The 19,776-nt window shown below is 39.2% G+C and overlaps 1 protein-coding gene across 4 annotated transcripts in view; it reads right to left on the bottom strand.

Annotated features, from left to right (window-relative positions):
- Positions 1 to 5,894, bottom strand: part of LOC115054117 (roundabout homolog 1-like) — a 72,982-nt gene extending 67,088 nt beyond the window's left edge. For all 4 annotated transcript variants that reach the window (XM_029519143.1, XM_029519146.1, XM_029519144.1 and 1 more), the window contains exon 1: positions 5,302 to 5,894. In XM_029519143.1, the coding sequence (XP_029375003.1) occupies positions 5,302 to 5,362 (61 nt within the window). In that variant the 5' untranslated portion in view covers positions 5,363 to 5,894. The remainder of the gene's footprint in view (positions 1 to 5,301) is intronic.
- Positions 5,895 to 19,776: the final 13,882 nt, after the last annotated feature.

Raw genomic sequence — 19,776 nt, 5'->3', positions numbered from 1 at the left:
TTTGTCACTACTACTAAAATCCCAAGCCTATAGGCAGATTTATTTACAGAAGTAATTATCCAAAGTGCTTCAGCACACAGCCGTATCTGGACACTGACCTCAGAACAGGAAACTAAGGCAAAAGAAGTACAAACAGCCCGGAGAAAGCCACAAACCCACGGGAATTTCTGATCTTAGAAGCTAGTGTATCCAAATGAGCAAGTGGTTCACTCTTTAGGATCTCTGGACAGTTTTTTTGTCTTCTCAGGAGAAACTGAAAGCCGCACCTTACGTGTGACAGGCACAAGATATATAAATAAATCAACTTAAGATCACAAATAATTCAGCTTTAGTTAGTCAACGTTAGTTTTGTTTTCAAAGACGCGTGATGTGACACAAGCACATTTTTGTTGGGCTAATTAACACCTACTTAGATGACACAAGATTCCAAATTTTAGTTGGTTGATTTAACACATTACTCAGCTGGCAGTGCCCCTGAAACTTTCTGTTTTAGTTTCTGCTTAGCTTTATGCTCTTATATTTGTTTTAGTCTGTGTTCAGGTCATGTCTGTATTTCTGTTGCATCTGAGCAAGACATTACTCCACTTTAATAGAAAGAGCATTTCAATCCACAAATTGAAAATGCATATTGAAGAAATTATTATTATTTGTGAGAAAACTAAATATAAGCGTTGTACAACGACCCTGCAGGCAAGGAATTTTGCACGAAACCATGGCAGTTATTGATCCCTCTCAAAATGAGTTGTACAAAGGTGTGATGACCTGTGAACTCGAAATCCAACGGCATTTATTAAAGTTCTCAGTAGCTTCTCTTCCCCAGGGTTGGCAACCAAGTATGGCCTCACATCACCACAGGAAAACAGTGAGTAAACAAGGGCAGCAATCATGAATCACAGCACTAAGCGCATGATTCCAAAACACACATTAAAAGCCAGCTTCCACTATTACATATGCATTTATGCACATTCAGTGCAGCCCAAGTAATTTACGTATCGTCTGCAGGGCTTGCAGATACTAGAGAGAGGCAGACTCAGTTATTCTGCCTCAAAGGTTGCTTATGGACAAAGTTCCTATGAGCACTTTTTCAGGTAATAATGATCTGAAAAAGATTTCAACATGGACCAACTCTTTGGGGCGCTCTGTATGCGGAGGAATGCATAATTTAAGGTTTATGGTGTTCATTTGAGTCTTTTGAGATATGGATTCATCCATGAACTGCAACTCAGGTTTGATGGATCCCACAGATGGCTGAGACAGATATAAACTGTTTGAAAACCTTCACGCCATTTAATACTGAAAACTCAAGCTGTGCCAGTCGGAAAAAAGAAAGAAAGACAGAAAGAAAGTGGACACACTAAATTAACGGTCCACGATCACATTTTTCTTTAAAAATGAGCAATTTCTGCATATTTTCAGAAAATGTCAGTGAAGCTGAGAGGCTACATGTGAATTGACTTCTATTCTACATCTTGTTTCTACCCAAGGTTGACGAGTTCCACAAAAAAAAAAAAAAAAAAGCGCCATTTACTGTAAATGATCTCCTAGCTCCTAACTCGGCTCCAGCTAAGCTTGTTAGTTGTGTTATTTCTAAGAAAGAAAAGGGGGAACGTGAACATTTCATCTGACAAACAAAGGAATCCTCCTCAGTGTACAAAGATGGCTTATCAGGCCCATCATCCATAGCAAATAAGTCCTCATTAGTAGCTAGACTCAGCTCATCACTGTCACCATCACAAAGACTATAGGGAGTCTTATTAGCTTAAGGAGCAACACAGTGGGCCAGCTTCCCCCAACCAAGTCATCATCACTTAAGGTCCAGCATTTCATAAGTAATGGCGAGCAGTATTTTGGTTTACAACAGTCAACCTCTTACAGCCATGAGTGTCAGTCGCCAAAGCAGCACAAGTAAGTACATGTGAACTCTGACCTGCATACAACCAACACCAGCAGGCCAGCCAGATGTCTCAGTTAAACTGTTCCCTATGGGCTTGCTGCACACAGCACTGATGGAATTAGGCTGTGTTCTGCCAGTCTCTAAGCACCTCTTGTACTCGCTGATAACACAGGAGGAGAGAGTATATAAAGGTAATATACACCTCAAAGGACCTTGGCCATTTATTGTTTAGGTAATTTGCCCAGCGATCAGCTTCGCTAATGTAGTTTTGTAGTTATTAACAAAATCTTCGCACTGACTGAAAGCTGTCTAATTGTCACATCTGTCATTAAAAAGAAAAACAGAACGACCTGTCCTTTAATTTTCCCATGCGTCCATGTTTTAGACCGTGTTTACAGACCATCGAACTGAGTGAGTAGAATGCCGAGCCAAGTCGTAGCATCACTCTGGGGATGCATAATTAAGATCTGTGGAATGAAAAGGACAAAGCCATCTCGACACGAGCATATGCTTTTAATGGCCATCATTTAGATTATTATGTATTATCCAATTACTCTTGGCAGATTTATTATGCAGAGATTAAACTCTCAACTAAGGGGAGTTCCAGCTTCCCCTTTAACTCTGGGTACCGTGAAGTCACTCAAAAGCACAGCTCTAAGAGCTCAATGTTTTAATGATGGGCCATTCTACCAAGGGAATGAGTTGGTATAGGCTAGATCAAACACAAACAGGAGTGGAAAAAACATGTAATCATTCTGACTGCAATTGCTTAAGTACGGATCACAGTCAAGGATGGGCATGTAAGCCTGGCAGCTACCCCAGCTATGATGTCTAAAAATCCCTCTAATCTTTGGTGGCATACGGATGTGGTACACACTTTCACTTGCAGGTCCAAAGGCAGCCATTGCGAGGTACATCTAAAATACATCACATTTTAGCTAAAAGCTGTAGAGCTGGGCCGCTCGGTGCGTGCCTGGTCCACAGCACTGGTCAGAAAGACCAAAGTGCTGTTGTTTGTGAGCGCTGAATACTCAATACTAACCCAATGAGGATTTAGTTGCATTGCAGGGCTCTTCATGTGAATCACACAATTGCTGGGTGTAATTAAAAGCTGCCTTGAACTTTGATGTCTGTGTCTGCCGCAGGTGTCTATGGTGCAACTTCAACTGCGAATTCATGCATTTCATAATGGTGTGAGATGAGAGACTGTAGAAAAAAAACAAAAAAAACAAAAACGGGACAATCCCCAATTTATTACAAAAGCACTTATCTCCTTGAAACACCCAGAATTCCAGACTTGTGTGGTTACTGAGTTTGGCAGCTTGAAAATGTAGAGACAACAAACTGGAAAATTGGTGTCATTGGTATTTTTGTGCTCTTGATGTGGACAGGCAAGACTTAGTGTGTTTCTTTTTTTGAGTTACCACTGAAGTTAGGAGTTGGTAAAGGCCTGTATTATATCCACATGTTAACACTGTACTTTTTCTGCTCTGCTCATATGAGCTAGGAGGATCATTTGGTGCTTTATAAAACCTTTATTGTAACAGCTTCATTTCAAAGTGTCATATTAAGAATGAGGACAAAGTAAACCCAGATGTCTTTTAAAGTGGGCAACATAAAAGCTTGGAATAAGTTTGTAATATGTACACCTTTAAACAAAGTCCAGTACTAAATAAAGCCATCAGTCAATGTCACACAGTAATGGAAGCTCTCGAGCTGAAAATATACGGTTCTTTTTTCTTTTCTTTTTTTTTCGGTCACTGGTCACTGTTAACGTTACTGATAGCTGCCCTTGCCTTATACAGTGAACAATACTAGCACCGTGATACTGTTGAATTTTTGATGAGAGGGGTTTTTTGCATCTTAAAATGGGGTTGCAAGTATCAGTGCCCAAGGAGTTTTTACTGTTAATATTATGTCAAAATCTAATTTTGTATGTATTAGTTTCTTTCTTTTGCCTAAAGCTTTAGTCAAAAAATGTATTTAGTAGCTTAAAACTGTTTTTTGTCATCATTCTGCATTTGTGTCTTTTATTCAGCTTCATGTATTTTTAAATCAAGTCCTCTTCCCCTTATGGTCCCTTAGAGCAATTCAAAACTGAAAATAGTTCCGGTTCAACCACCTCATCGAAATCACTGAACCTTACTTGGTTTTATTGCATTTGACACAGTATTACAGTGTGTTGGTACGTCTTTTGGGTGGAGCATGTCCTCTACGGGGTCCTATAGCGGCTACACCTGCAACATGTGGTGCTAGACTGGGCTGGACAAAGTGGCTATCATTAACTGTGACAAAATATGTGTCAGTCAACTAAATATGTCAGTAATCCAACAAAAACATTTCTTTAGTGACGAGCGTCTAAACCTCCTTCTTCAAAGCCTTCTAGTGTTGGATCAACGTCATGCTGAAGGGAATTTTCCTGGAGTGACCCTTGACCCCTCCAACTCAAATATAACACCTATAATGTGTAGGCTATAACACAAAGTCTTTTCTCAGTCTCAGATTTTGCCCAGTAGACATGATGTGTGACAAAGCCCAGATTTTGTTTTTGTTTTGTTTTTTTTTTACATCAATGTCCCAGCACTTTTTTCCTCTCATAAATCCACCTGGCTGGTTTTGTTTTGTTTTAAAATTTCTTCCAGATTTCAGAACATCTAGCTCACAAAAGGACTGCAGCTGAAAATGAAGCGCAAACTGTCTTTAACATTTCCATATTAACAGAAATGTGAAACAATGTGTATTTTTGATTAATTAATATATAATCAAATAAAGAGATTAGAATTTTGGAGTTGGTCCACCTTAGAGTAATCTTTATCTTTTAACCTTAGCAGTGTGGATTTTGTCTCCACTTTGCATTATTATTCCCAAGTGAATATAGCACATCCTAACTGGTCTGGGTGGTGCAAAGGAACAGCCCAAGTCTCTGTTCCTCATTGACCTGCTGCTTATGTGATAAATGTGCCCACTGATGCAGCTGATTTTATCATATGATAAAACAACACAACCTGACATAGCCCTGTTTTTTTTTTTTTTTCTTTCAGACTTTCACTGCAACAGTTCATTTCCACTGGTGTGATAAAGGGCTTCTTTAGAGAGGCTGTTTCACTGGGCTGGAGCAATTACACATGGATGGGTCACTTTCTACAAGGCAGGGAGCAGCAGCATGGGTCAGGGGCCACATACTGATCCTACACAGTAGAAAGGCGAGCGAAATACAAGCAGGGTGCCATGACAGATCAAACTTAGGAATTCTATCACCTCCTCTCACTTCTCTGTTCCACGACTACTTTCGCCAGCCTGATCTTCCCAAACGCATGCAGTGAGTTATTAGGAAAATCCCCACCGACAAAACCAAACAAAAAATAAAGATGCTTTGGAAATAAAGCATCAACTACAGCTGCTCATACCTGAACAAATCTGCAGAAATGCCAGTAGACAGTAAATTGCCGTCACAAAGGCAGGCATCATTCAAGAGGGGCTGGAATCGGCGTAAATCCACTTCGAATCATCTAAATGCAACTTCTGCTGCAGAGCCGACGATGGGGATCAGGCTGGAGGAGAGTTCCTGAACTCCGCAGCAAAACACTCAATAATGTTCACAAATACTCCGAGGAGAGCCAATTTCTGTCTGAGGCAAAGTTCACGTCAGTAGGAGCCATGGTTGCCAGTAATCCACTCCATGCCGCTCCTGGCCGACTCCTCACTTCCAAATAAAGCTGATAACTTGGCGGATTTCATCGTTTTATCGGACGGGCTACTGGTTCCACTTCAGGGGAACAGCGGATCCAAAACGGCGCAAACATCCAGTTTGCTCACTTTGGAGGCTTCAATGCGCAGTTTCGCTCCGCTTTAGTTGGACTGGCACTTCTTGGATGAGGCGCCGTGCGTCTCTGCGCTCAGCGCTGCCTTTTCTCTCCAGTCAGAGGCTTTTCTGCTGTGCAGGGGAGATTCCTGCGAGTCAGGCACCATTTAACCGCATAAGGATACATTCACAACGAGGCTCCGCTAGTTTTTTCTTTCTTTCCTTTCCTTTTTTTTTTTTTTTTTTACACTGAGCTCCTGCCTCATGAAAGACGCCCAGGCTGCAGCAGCCTAATACATGTCAGAAAAACCACACAACTCTCTCGAAAAACTACACTTAATCTGGATGTCTGGGGTTTCATGTCTTTCAGATGAAATACTGCAGCCCATGTGTCACAGTATCCAGACCCACAAGTGGAAATCAAGCCGTTTCCAGTTTGCTGAATTGCAGCATGGGGCTTGCACTAGACTATGAAACCCATTAGCTGCACTAACTAAACACTCTTTAAGGTGTGCATCATTTCCCATTATGTTGAAGTGAGAGCTTTATATACGAAATTGAGAGTCCCAACCCAAAATGTCTTTGATGTTTTGAAGAGTGTCTACTGTTGAAAGGGAATATAACATGACCTTGATTAATTGTTTATACTATTTCTAAACTCCTGTCAAGAAACAGGGAGGTGCAATTTCACTGCGGCCCTATTAAGAGAGCAAAAGGGAGTAGCTCAAAATTAAAAACTGTATTCTTAATGAGCCAGTAAGATATGTCTTTATCCTCACAGGGCAGTAGCAGCAGCAGCTCTGTGCCTTTCATTTCCACTACGAAAATCAATCAGCTTTTCTCCATGTGACCTCCCAACACACCGCTGGGAAATTAGATGGCATTTTAAGTTTATTGGAGAAAGAATGGCCTGAGATTCTGAATTGGTTTCAAACATGTTTTAGTATTAACCACATAGCTTCAGTGATATCCTGCTTAAATTCAATAGAAGTTGAATTGGGAAAGCTGAATCCATTTTATCACCGACCAAACCTCAGACGTCTGCTGTTGACTCAGTAGGTCAGCACTCCCTCTCCTGGCTGCAAGGCTGCAGCACAGTCTGGTCTGAAGGGAACATGAACAGCTCATTGTCGAATTTAAGGCTGTGTTTTTCATTTTGTATTGCCTGAATTTAGCCTCAACAATTTGGTCTGATTGTGATGTCTCCCATGGTGGCAAAAGCCTAACGACTGCTGTTTCTAATGGTTAAAATCCTTTGTGGGTTTTTCTTTTTTGCATTACCGATACTTCTGTTTGCATCATTTTTTTCTGTGCATACTATTGGAAAGATGCCCCTGAATAGCCATGTAATAAAACTGAATCCTTCACATGTCCAACCAAATTAGCAATAGAAAGAGAAAGATACTTATGTATTTAGCTCGTTATTCGTTCGAAATTTAAATGAACAAAGTTTACTTACTCAGTTGTCACCGTCATCAAATCCTTTAATTGGCCACCGTAGACCGCTGGTGGCTCTGCTGAATGCAGCCAGCTTACATATCTATAAGAAAAGTCACCACAGCATGCATCCCCTCTGCTCCCTTAGCCCTCTTTGCATTTCTGCAACCAAGCTTTTTTTTTTTCCAGTTATTCACTCTGAAGTCTTTGCTATTGTGTGTATTTTTCCCGCAGGAGTCTCTGTTTGCTCACATTTTTCATGTCTTCTAAATAGATATTATCCCCAGTATATGGGTTTGGCAGCCCATTTGGCCGAGACTGAATGAGTGCAGTGGTACAATTGTGCTGTAGAGGACAATATGGTCCTGGTCTTGTAATAATAACTGCATAATTGCTCTAATTTCACATAATTAATATGAATAAGCTGATTAAAATCAGAGTATGGCGAAAGCTCAAGTAACAAAAGAATCTGGGTTCACCAGGAAGTGTTTTCTTTATATACACATGTGGCCTTAGAGTCAATAAGTGCTAAATGTAATGTTATATTGCATATTTCAGTATTGGTCACAATCCAAAGCATCTCCAACACCAATACATCCAGGAACAGATGGTGAAAAACAGACACAAAGACATCCGTATCTTAATGGCAAGGGTTCGAAGGAGATGATGCCAAACACGGAGGCCTATTTTTATTTATTTATTTCACTCCAAGGTAGGTCCAATTGGACTTGAGCCAGTGTAGAAAATATTTCCAAAAAGCACAAAGCCAAATCCCCAGAATATTTATGAAGGAATAAATAATTTGGAATCTCCACAGAGCAACAAGCATGGCCTCGGCTACTCCTCTATTTGTCACTGTTATGTCCATTAAAAATACAGTCAGGTTTGAAATCCCCCTCACTGAAATGATCTGCCAATATATGATATAAAAAAAAAAAAATCAAGGGAGTGGATTGTATGAACTGTGTGGAAGTATTAATGGGTAGGCAGGTGTGTCGGGAACACATCACTGCCACTAGCGACTTCTCTCCCAACATTATTTGCTCCATTCTAGCTTTTTTTTTTTTTATTTTCCAAGCTGATTCTCCACTTTCAACCCCTCGCCTATCATTTATCAGTTCTTTGGGTCTACCCCCACCCCCTCACCTCCAACCGGCACCCCCACTTGTTGATATCTTTGCCCATTTGTCAATGCAACTCACTGCACATCACTGCGGTTGCTCAGGGTCACACAAAGTGTTGAGGCAAAATGAGAGTCTGCCTTCGCATTCACCGTCCAAAGCACAATGGGAAAAGCTGATGCAATAGCCCATGCCTCTGCTCTTCTCAATATCCCTCCATAATTGGCAAACTGGCAGGCACCCGGATGGTCTTATTAGCTGTTAAGACTTGGACATCCCTTCAACTTCTCACAATCTTGCTGTCAGCCTTTTTTTTTTTCCTCCTCCACAAGCCCACAAAGATTTTACATATGAAAAAAACAAAGAATTGTTATCTTGAGAGAAGAAAGAGACAGATCAAGAATCAAACCTGCACCCATTACATTCACGTATACTACATCAAGAGGAAGCCAAAAAGCTTCAATTTAGATTCCTTCTAAATAAGAAAAACATCTTTACAGTGGCCATTAAAGATAAAAGGCCAAAATATATCATTATTTTAACCTCTAATTTTCATCTTTCTGTGAACTCAAATGTGTTCCAGGAAGCAGAAAGACTGTTTGGCATATAAATTGGATTTTGTTGTCTTCCAACCATTGAGGCTTCAGGGAAAGAGAAGCTCTTAAATGTTTAGCTTTGTTTGGTCTCTGTGCATCAGAGCCCTCACCATAAAATATCAAAGCAAGGGAGAGAGGGCACTAAAGCGTGTTGGCTTTGGACGGGGCACTTGAGGTCTACAGCTGCCGAACTGGCATTAAGTGGCATTAGAGTCTTTGTCAGCAAAAGTAAAACATAGTCCTCCTGTTGGGAATTGGATTCTACATTGTATCTTTCAAAAGACAAATACGAAAAGAGCCCAAATAGAAGCAGCACTTTACCTATTGCTGCCTCAAAAAAGGCCTGTTCCAGAAATGGCTTTAAAACCTTTTTATGACACCCAGACAAAACTATGAAATTGAACAAATAATGAAATAAACCTTTCGTTGATCATGACAAACGTCCAAATACTCAAGACTGCACACAGCATTTTACAGTAAGTAAGTGGTGTGAGGGTAAAGACTGCATTGTTGATTATATAAGATCCACAGCTTTTGCAACAGAAGTATTGTGTACTGTGTTAAACATTAGTGGCTCATATCAAACAGATTTCAATATCAATCAAATTTAATAAATGAAGCATACCTTTGTATCCAAAGGTGTTCTCATGCTCGGATCCAGGTTCAGATGCAGGTGTTTTGGTGATGGCTTCGTAGCTCTCCCAGTGTTTATCTGTATCTGTTCCCATGGGAGAATAGTGGGTTAGGCAATTAAAGAAATTACAGAATTTCTTGGGTTAACTATTTGAAGCTTGAATTCGGGTTTCGCTGGCCAAAATTTTACTGCCAACAGGAGACAAAGCAAGAAAATTGCACTAGTGTGACACAAAAGCTTATGTGGTAATTGCCCCAACAACATAATTTTCTGAAATTTCCGGTGAATGTGTTTAGTATCTGCTGTGACGCACAGTAATCAGTGTGATAAAACAAAGAGTGCCCCCATGTACTGCTGACTGACACTTTTATTTCATGTTTTGCTGAAAGCATACAGCATTTCTTAAGTGTTGCACAGTGCACTCAAAATGACATGACTTGTTATGCAAATGACCTGAATAAATTCTGTGGTTCTTTAGTGTATAATTACCCATTATGCCAACAAAGCAGCTTTATGTTTCTCTTTTGGCATTGTAGAACCCCCCCCCCCTCCCCCTTGATTCCATTTGGATGATGATTCATCAGGTTGAAGTTTGTTTGCGATTGTTGCTCTTAAATAGATTCAAGCGATATTTCCCTAGCTAATAGATGAATATATATTGTTCTGAAAGCACTTTCTGAGAGCAGCGACACAGTGAGGTGTAATTAAATTTAATCATGTCACAGAAGGGAGAGGTGTGAATGCACAAGTCACAAGAGGAATAAGATCTCATCTGTGTAGCCAGGAATTAAACGTAACACAAAACTGACACAGATATGTGAAACTGAACACTATTTAAAGCAGCCTGAGCAACCAAAGCATTCAACACATTTTTTTTTTTTTTTGAATCAAATAATAACTTGCCCAATAATTTTGAAGTGTGTCTATTTAGTCACTTTAAAATACTGTGCAGAGGCACAGCAAGAAATATTGTTAAAATGCACCACTAGAGGGTACCAGCACCTCATCATGTCTTTGTAACCACAGACCAAAGACAGGAGTGCATGATACTGCAAAAGCTACTCCCTGGCTTTTTACTGAAGGACGCAACTAAATCTTGGAATTTCTCAATTGCGGGACAAATAAAGGAATTTGAACAAAATAATTTTTTGCTATAATAACATGCTATCAATATATCAATAGTTATTTCAAATACACATGAAGCACTCAAAAGACAATTAGATCTTTTATATCCAGTAAAAGTATTGCAAGTGCAGCAAGAAAGGGGAAAAAATTTTGCACACACAAACCTATTTAGAAAATTATGAAATAATGTATATTAAAAGATAGAACTGTAATGTCACTCCCCCGTGTTTGATTTACAAACTAGAATATATCATAGAACTATTTAAGATGAATATCAATTTTCTATTGATTGATATGAACATTTCAAATTAAAGAAAAAAAAAAAAAAAGAATACATTCAGAGTTGTGCCTTTTACTTCCCAGCCACAAGGGGTGCTGAGGTTTTGCTAATATATATATATATATATATATTTATATGTTCATCTTTCTCTCATTCACACAAGTGTTCCTCACCTAATGAAATGTCCAAGGCATGGCCCTGCTGCAGATGCTTGACATAGAGCAGGTGGATGAGAAGGAAAGTGAGGAGTGACTGCATAGGCCTCATGGTTCCTAATGGCTGAGAGAGCCTCACTTAGGCCTGGAACCTGGGAGAGAGAGAGGCAGGTGAAATAGCATATCAGGATAAATGCGTGAGCTGATTCCAACATTTGATGTGACTCAGGAATAATTCAAATGTTGTACAACTTAATCGAAAACTAAAACACAGTTTTAGCTTCATGCTTTAATTATTTTGAGAAGAAAAAATAATAAGATAGAAGTTTCCCACTTTTCTGAACATTGGAGTTATGGTAAAGATCCATGAAGTCTTTTTATGAATAATTGTATGTGTTACATACACATAATTCATAATTACTGTATCATTCCACAGACATCCCATGGAGTTGTGACCACAAAACAAGCTCTGTCCACCCTGCTGGCAAATATGCACACCCATGCTCCGGTGTGAAATTCTACTATAAAGAGGAAAAGCAGACAGATGGACTTTCCTCTGAAACCCATCCAGCATGCTGCCAAAGTCTGAGTCTGTTTGTTTCAGTCTGATCCAATCCACACATAGCCAGGGAATGCAGATTGCTTTTGCTTCACTGTTGCCTTTCCTGCAGTACTCAAACACAGGACTGAGTTTCTACAGAACATCTGAAACATGTTCTCTATGTGCTTTGTGCAAAATCGTGTATGTGCACGCTGTGTTCAAATGTTCCATCAAAATTTCATGTGCTCATGCATAATCCAAGTCAAACACCATGCAAACATGCTCACATTTACCTGCTTCACATCCCAATCTAAGCCCCTGAACAAATACACACCTTCTCTCTCTCTCTCTCACAGACACACACACACACACACAGCAGAAAACCCTTGCTCTCAAGTGGGAATGGTGATGAGATACGGTGACAGTGCCAGGCGAGAGAAATGGGAAGTCAGTTCTACTGATCAGCCATCTGTGGTACAAACAGCTTTGCAACTCATCCTAGCTGTCTGATGGACAGCCAGATTCCTGGGATGACTTGGCACCCTGTGGACACGGACTCAATGCGCCACTTTAATTGTTCTGAGAAATGCACACCAACAGCCAACACAGGAAATAGGCCAAAATTATAGCAAAAAGTGAATGTACTGTGCACACAGTAATGAGAAGTGTAGAGACCCATGGCGACTTAGATTACGCCACAAGACCGTGTTTATAATGTAAATTTAGTAAAAGATTAAAGCAAGTACTTTTTCTTTAGTTAACACTGAAGGAATTTGTGTCCATGTTAAAAGTTTCTGGTCATTTTAAAAGAGGTTGAGTGATTTTATCCATCACGAAACAAAAGACCATCCTAGTCTGCAAACAATCAAAATGTAAAATGTCGGTTTAATTTAGAATTGTGAGTGTTTGAATGGGTTAGGACCTGTTTTTCATGGTTTATGATGTTTTAGCCTTTGCCAAAAATATTTTTTTGCATTCATCATTCCGTACTAACACCCTTTAATAACAATGCAAAAAGGGGCTTTAAAAAAATGTTAGCAAATACGCCAAAAGCCAAAACTGAAACATCACGTTTACAAGCACTCAGAAATTCTACTTTCACACTTCAAATTTAGATAAGATAAGATAACCCCCATTTCTCTTGATCATCTCTAAGATGTCGTTATACCTTAATTGGAATCCACATGTGGTAAAACCAACTCAGGTGATTATGCATATCAGAATAAAAACCAAGCCATGAGGAAGAAGGACCTCCCTGTAGCTCAGAGACAGAGGTGTGCCTTAAAAAGATCTGCTGTACCGAAGGCGCCCAAGATAACTCCTAATTAAAAGAAGAATGGAACAACCGCCATCTTCCTAGAGCTGACTGCTCAGCCAAAGTGGGCAATTAGGGGAGAAGGGCTTCAGATATAGAGGTGCCATACAACCTGATGGTCACTCTGGCTGATCTCCAGAGATCCTGTGTAGACAGAGACATTTTCCAAAGGATTTCAGCTTTTTTCCTTTTAACAATTTTTAAAAAATAAAAAAAACCCTAAATTATATTTTCCTTATTTGGTATTAGTTGTAGGTTCATGAGGGAAATGTGTTTTTAATCATTACAGAGCTAGAATTGAACCACTTTCCAAATGCTGCACAGCCAACATTTACATTATTTAAAAAAAAAAAAAAGTATCATTTCAGAATCCTTCAGATTAATTCTTTGACTTTTTACCTTGCAATATCAAGAGGGGGAAGTTTCTTTTGAGCGTCTCAACAACTTGATTGATGACCGTGAAATTTGGTGAAAACATTCATGTCACCCTCAGGAAAAAACTGTGATCAAATTTGGTTATCCCTTAACTTTTCATCCATCACCGTCATCATCTGGTCTAATATTTTTCTAGGATCACAGCCTCAGATGCACTTTTCTTAACCCTATTTAGCAAATGTTGACATGCTGTGCTAACCCCAAGTAAGTAAGATTGCAAATATTGCAAACATGGTATCTTAAGCATTGTACATTAAATGGCATGTACTGGTACTGGTACTGGTATTGTGAGCACATTGCCATTGAGCTCTGAGCACTGCCGTTCCTAACAACAGCCTCACAGAGACACTGGCGCAGCTGTGCAGACTATCAGTATTGTACTTGAAGTAGTACCATTTGGTTATATTGTACTTGCTTCATGCTGGATCTGATTTATATTCATCGCTTGGAAATCTTGTGAACTTGGCATTCTGTATTTGTTTTTATGACCCTGCAAGAAAAAAAAAACTCTCCTGTTTTGTGAGGAAAAATAACTTCGGTCAATAGACTGAAGATACTGATGTTTCAAAAGCCATTAAACCAGAAGCAATAACATTCCACAGTAATAAAACCGCTGTAACATAATATTCAATATAAATAACATCCATTTTGAAATCTGCTGTTACGGAACTCATATGGCTATATTACTAACGTTGAATTGGAAAATTGCATTTTGTGGAGTGGTGAAAATTAAATATGGGTAGTAATAATAACACTGTATTGCTTAGTTTAATCTCAGATGTCTTGTGTAGAATACAGGAGATTGGCAGAAAATAGACAAACCGGGAAAACAAAAGATAATAAATCTAAGATGTAATTTGAAAATGCCAGCGGGAAAAATATCCTGAGTGTAAATGCAACATGTTAATAACTCCAGTGGAGACTAGTTCCTTTCTATTTTGAATCTAAAACCTAAAATAAAAAAAAATTAAATTAAATTAAAAAAAAAAAGAAAAAAAGAAGAAGGATAGAAATGCTTTGGCAAAGACAAAAAAAAATCTGATCTAAAACTTTGCAGTATGTGCAGCCAACATAGGCCTTGCAGCATTAACATTTATTATTATTATTATTTATAATTTATATTAAACATTGCATTATATTAAATCTATTGTATGGATGAAAATAACCTGCACCCTGTGTGCTTCAAATTGTGCCATATAGATATAGTTTTACTGTCTTCAAAACTGTGCACACGTGCACGCAAGCATGCATTGACACCCAACACTTGTAAAGTCTGCTTCATGCTGCACGGACTCAGAGCTAACACGAGAGTCTGCAAATCAAAGGACGCAGGACCGCTGATTTTCACTTCCTTCTACTGTCTACTGGGGAATAATCACAGCATACCATCTAACATATTGTCAATAAGACAGAAAAGGAACTCTGCCTATATCACAGCAGACAGATCACGTACTCTAGAAAGCACTGAAGCATGAACAGAAATGGCTTTCCCCATCTCTCCATCTCATTTTTCCTCCCTCCTGAGTGCAATCTCCTACACTCACAGACAACCACATAAAATGAAATACTTAATAATAAGTGTACTATGTCAAAAGATGCCAAGGGTAATTATGGCCGTATTTACTCTGGAGCCAAATTACAATAAAAAACGGGCATATTTCAATCCACCTGCGGCATGAGCAGGAAAATGGGACTTAGACACTGCATTTCCTAACATGCGTCTGTGGATTTGTAAATGCTTTATGTGCATAGTTCATGTTATAGTACAACACTGTCAATGTAATATTGTATTTCCAAACATACCTAAATGGGGACACATTTATATGTACAATGCAAAGTTATTGTTGCAATTATAATGGTTGATCAGTACAAATGATGGGTGTTGAAATACAACCCCATTGGAAGCCAACTGAAATAAGGGGGATTCAATCAGGAAGTATGATTCACTGACTGATTTTTGCACACTCAAGTCTAAATCAAGGCCTCAGTGGGAGGTGTGTGGAGGCTCTTTAGCTTGTGTTATTGAGACTGACATAGGCAGATATTTGATGCACAGAAAACGCTCCTGCATAAATCGCTGCTCTTGGATTAAAGACACATACTTTGACATTAGACAAGGCTCACTGTTTCCCCATGTAAGACTGAAGTTCCTTATTAACACCTGCAAGTTACGGCTGACATATGGCGGTGTCTTTTGGGGAGATGGATGGGGAGACAAATAATACAGGCTTTCTTACTGACACTGCAATACATTACAGGAGCTATTGGAGCAAGATAAAGGATATTAAAGTATGAGAGGCGATGTCTGGAGCCCTGTCAGAGTTCATAGTGACAAGTCATCATCCGCTGTGTATGCATGGCAGAGGAGATGGACCAGCCTGTGGAGTCTACAGATGATCCCATGAGCACGCCAAAAGGAGCAGAGACCTTTGGCCCCACAGGATGAGTTACCCTCGTAGGCCAGCATCAAAACTTTGACAATAAAACATTGTGCATTTGGCTTTTTCTATCTGCAAACACGCAATGTGCTTGCTGTGCTGTATAAATAGCCCTATAAATATTTGATGTGAATGCGAATTTGGGTGTGAAAAGGATTCTTTGATCAACACCTCTGGGTTCGTTCAAGGCATTTATAGATTAAGGGAATTGATGGGAAGCAAATTCATCGACCCAACTCAGCTTGACGAGTTCATTCACCCATAGCACAGTCTGGAAATCATTGCTTCTAACTGAGCGCTGACAAAAAAAAGAAACCTTTATGAGTGATTCCGTAAAGTACAAGTTTGAATTTGTTTGAATTCTTGTAATTGTTTCGTATTCTACCAATTTTGTGCGCACATCCACCTCTTCAACCCTTTAGCCAATTCAAACCCACTGATACATTTTCAGAATCACAAATAATTCTAAAATATATTCAGTCAGATGGAAGTTTTCGTAGTAATGCAAAATATGAGGTATTTTCCTTTTCCTTTTTATAACATTATAGCAATACATTCACTATCATATCAATTCAGGATATTTATGTCTCTATATGTAATTTCTATAAATTCTCTGAAATAGAAGTATGATTCATTGACCTTTTTTTTTTTTAAGAAGACAGTAAAATGAAGTTATTTCTTTTTTCATTGTCGAAAACCACAAAATTTTCATTTTACAAAGTAGACATAACTTTCATGTCTCAAGTCACACCAGTCATGGCAGACATATTCATGCAGAAGATGCAATTCTTCCTGTAGAATGCAAATGACATTAATGACAATTTGTGTTAGTATAAATAACTTTCAGCACTACAGCACGTGGACAGCATCTGACTGTGTGAATCAATAGGCTGGGGAAGGATTCAGTTCTTTCTGAAGGCACATGCAGCAAAAACAGCTGCATAAGTGGAAGTGAAATTACTCAAACCTCACTAATATGAAAGAGCACAATTTTACAACTTACCTCTCCAGGTTGCTCGTCCAGTGTTATTGTTCCATTTTTTCTTGTAAAACCAAATCTCTGCCAGTGTTTTTTTAGGCATCCAAGCACCCGACAATAAGATCAGAGACAAAAAGAAAAGACCAGTAAAAAAAAAAAATCAAACTGAAGAGAAAAAAAAAAAATCAGAAGAAGGAGCCTATGCCGAAGGAAAAGCCTAAATAATCCATCTGTGATCCAGGAGACTCTATCAGATGGGGTGCATACAAATCACAAACCTACCTCTGCAGCAACCTAGGTCCAATATCCTCAGGGTCCTAAGGCTGTACTCAGACAATTTACTCTCACAGATTAAGCCTGACAACTCCCACACACTGAAGGACATTAGAAAACGAGTCTGTCGTTTTTTTAGTCATTGGACACATTATGGTCTTTTTGGTGAAGCTCAACCTAGATGTTTTCGTCAAGTGTCCTGCTAAAGCAGTGTGATAATTGACAGGTGGATGTACTTGAATATGTATGTGTCTGCGTAACAGTGGATCAAAACTGTATTGCATTGCCTGACACAGTACAAAATGTATTTTACATTGAGTACATATTTGATGCTTTTCCAGGTGAAACATCACAGCTTAACCCACAACACAATGTTGTTGCAATATAGGCAAACATCCCTGTGTTGTGGTACAGAATGTGCAGAAAGGTATCCCACTGGGTGTACATGTACCTGCAGCAAAACCAGCCTGTCTCAGTCTTCCACGGAGCGAAACTGAAGCGATTTTTGCCCGTTTATTTTTGCCTCCTCCCTATTCCTATTCAGGTGCATGCAGTGGAAGTGCAAGAAAACACCCAATTCATCACAGAGATAGCAAAGAGAAACACATTTACACCAGAAGGAATGTAGGAGTTTTCAGTTTACCTGATTTGCATATCTGTGGAACTGTGTCCATTTCTACTGTCTCCCAGACTCCTCTCTGAAATATTCATGATTAGTTCACGCCTGCTCAAATACAATGAACACCTCTTTTCACAATCATAGATTTTTAGTTGAAAAACAGTGTCAGCAATGACTGATGAAAGCACCCTCTTCCGTGCAATGAAGTGTGTAACAAAAAAAGAACTGATCCACAACATTGCTCAGCAGCTATTTATTTAATTCGATCTACCATCTATAGGAGAGTAAATTCGGTAAATACACAGGTTCTTTGTTCATTTAGCATTCAATACATCAAAACTGTGCACATTTAGTTTCATTACCGCACAATAATACGCAAAGCTTGTTGTTTAATTCACATTCTATTTAGTTTGTGGAAAGATCCATCTATGTTCAGACTAAAAATCCCCCCAGAATTATTCATTTGTTCCGAAGTGACAACAACACAGGGGCTTCGTAAAAGCCTCAACATAAGACGTGTTCAATATATGGCAGGCCCACACACATATCAGAATGATAAAGTGTGTGTATAAACTCAAAAAGCTGAACACATGGCTCTTTAGCTTTATTATTGCCTATAATTCCTCTCTTAAGGAATGATGAGCAAATGTGTCGTCTCCTGCGACAACACTTCAGGGCATGTGACCCAAAACAATTTTCTTTTCAACTGCAGTCTTATCAGCAGGGTTCTTATCGAGATCCTCCATCTAACTCAGTAGCGCGGTTTTGAATTAACCTCGAGTCAATATCATGGTCATCTATCATGCTGACGGGAGCCGACTTGTGACTGTGACATTGGACAGATAATAATCTCGAGAGGAGGCATGGTAGTTTCTGGCAAGAATGTTGCCTAACTGGCAAGAATGACCAAGTCACTTGCAGTTTTGAATCCCATACACAAAAACATGGTACAGCCACCAAAAAGATATAACTATCTCTAAAGTCTATCAACCAGGTTAGAAGCGACATTATATTCCCACCTTAAATAACGTGTTGTGGTACTTACTGCAATAACAAAACACCATGGTACATGAACACTAGGGCAACATTTACATTAAACGGCATTCAGTGACATTATCCTTTTCCATTTTGGGAACTACATTTATTTACATGTGTAAAATATATGAAACAGTTAATACAATCTGTACAATTTCAAATTTACTAAGACTAGGAATAGCAGCAGTGAAACACTGAACTAACCTGTGTGGTGTTGGCAACAGGCGTTTTCCTGATGTGCCTTCTTGCTGTAAGGGGAAAAAAAAAAAAAAAAAAAGAGGTTTGGTTTTGAGGTCAAGCTATTGCCCCATAGTGCTACCGTCTCTTTTTAATGCTTCATTATTGCTTGTTTTGTTAGTGCCCATGTCTTTACCTGAGTCTGTGGTGAGTCTGTCACATAGAATAATGGCCAGCCTTGAGGTCCACGTAGTCTATTTATCCTGGACACCTTGTACCCTCACAGATTAATCATTACACTGTCACTGTACACTGATGAACCAACAAATTCCTTCAGTGAAGTCGCTCCATCATTTAATTGTGATTTGCCAGAGTAACCATTCCTAGTGTAAGGTATTATTAGAGTGTCTTATCTGTTCTGCTCTCCAGCCGGGCTGAGTGACACTTCAGGGGCCAAACAAAGCTATTTTTATGAATGGACGACAATGCAAGAGCTTAATGTGAGAATGCAATTCAGATGTCATCGCCCCTTGGTAATCATTTCCTCCTTCAGAAATTCATTTTCTCAGCAGCTTCACTTGAAAATGACATTCTGACACCATTTACATGGAAATCACTTTGCTTCTTCATCTGTAATGGTGGCTTGTGTTAAAACCATGGGGTTTTAAGAGTTAAAGAGTTAAGTAAAGGTCAGAGCTTTTGCATATTAAAGGATGAAGGGATGGAGACACTCAAAGAAAGCATAATGTAGGAAATTCCTCAACTTGAATAAATATGCCCTGCTTCCCTCTCTCTTTCTCGCTCTCTCACACACACACACACACACTAGATCAAGAAATGTAGATTTTACCAGAGAGCAAAACTGAATTCCTAAAGAGAAAAACCAGAAAAGGAGACTTAGGTGAGAAGGTGCTGAGTGG

The sequence above is a fragment of the Echeneis naucrates genome, chromosome 14, assembly GCF_900963305.1.
Source record: "Echeneis naucrates chromosome 14, fEcheNa1.1, whole genome shotgun sequence".
NCBI classification, from domain to species: domain Eukaryota; kingdom Metazoa; phylum Chordata; class Actinopteri; order Carangiformes; family Echeneidae; genus Echeneis; species Echeneis naucrates.
This window is presented reverse-complemented; position numbering and strand designations above follow the sequence as displayed.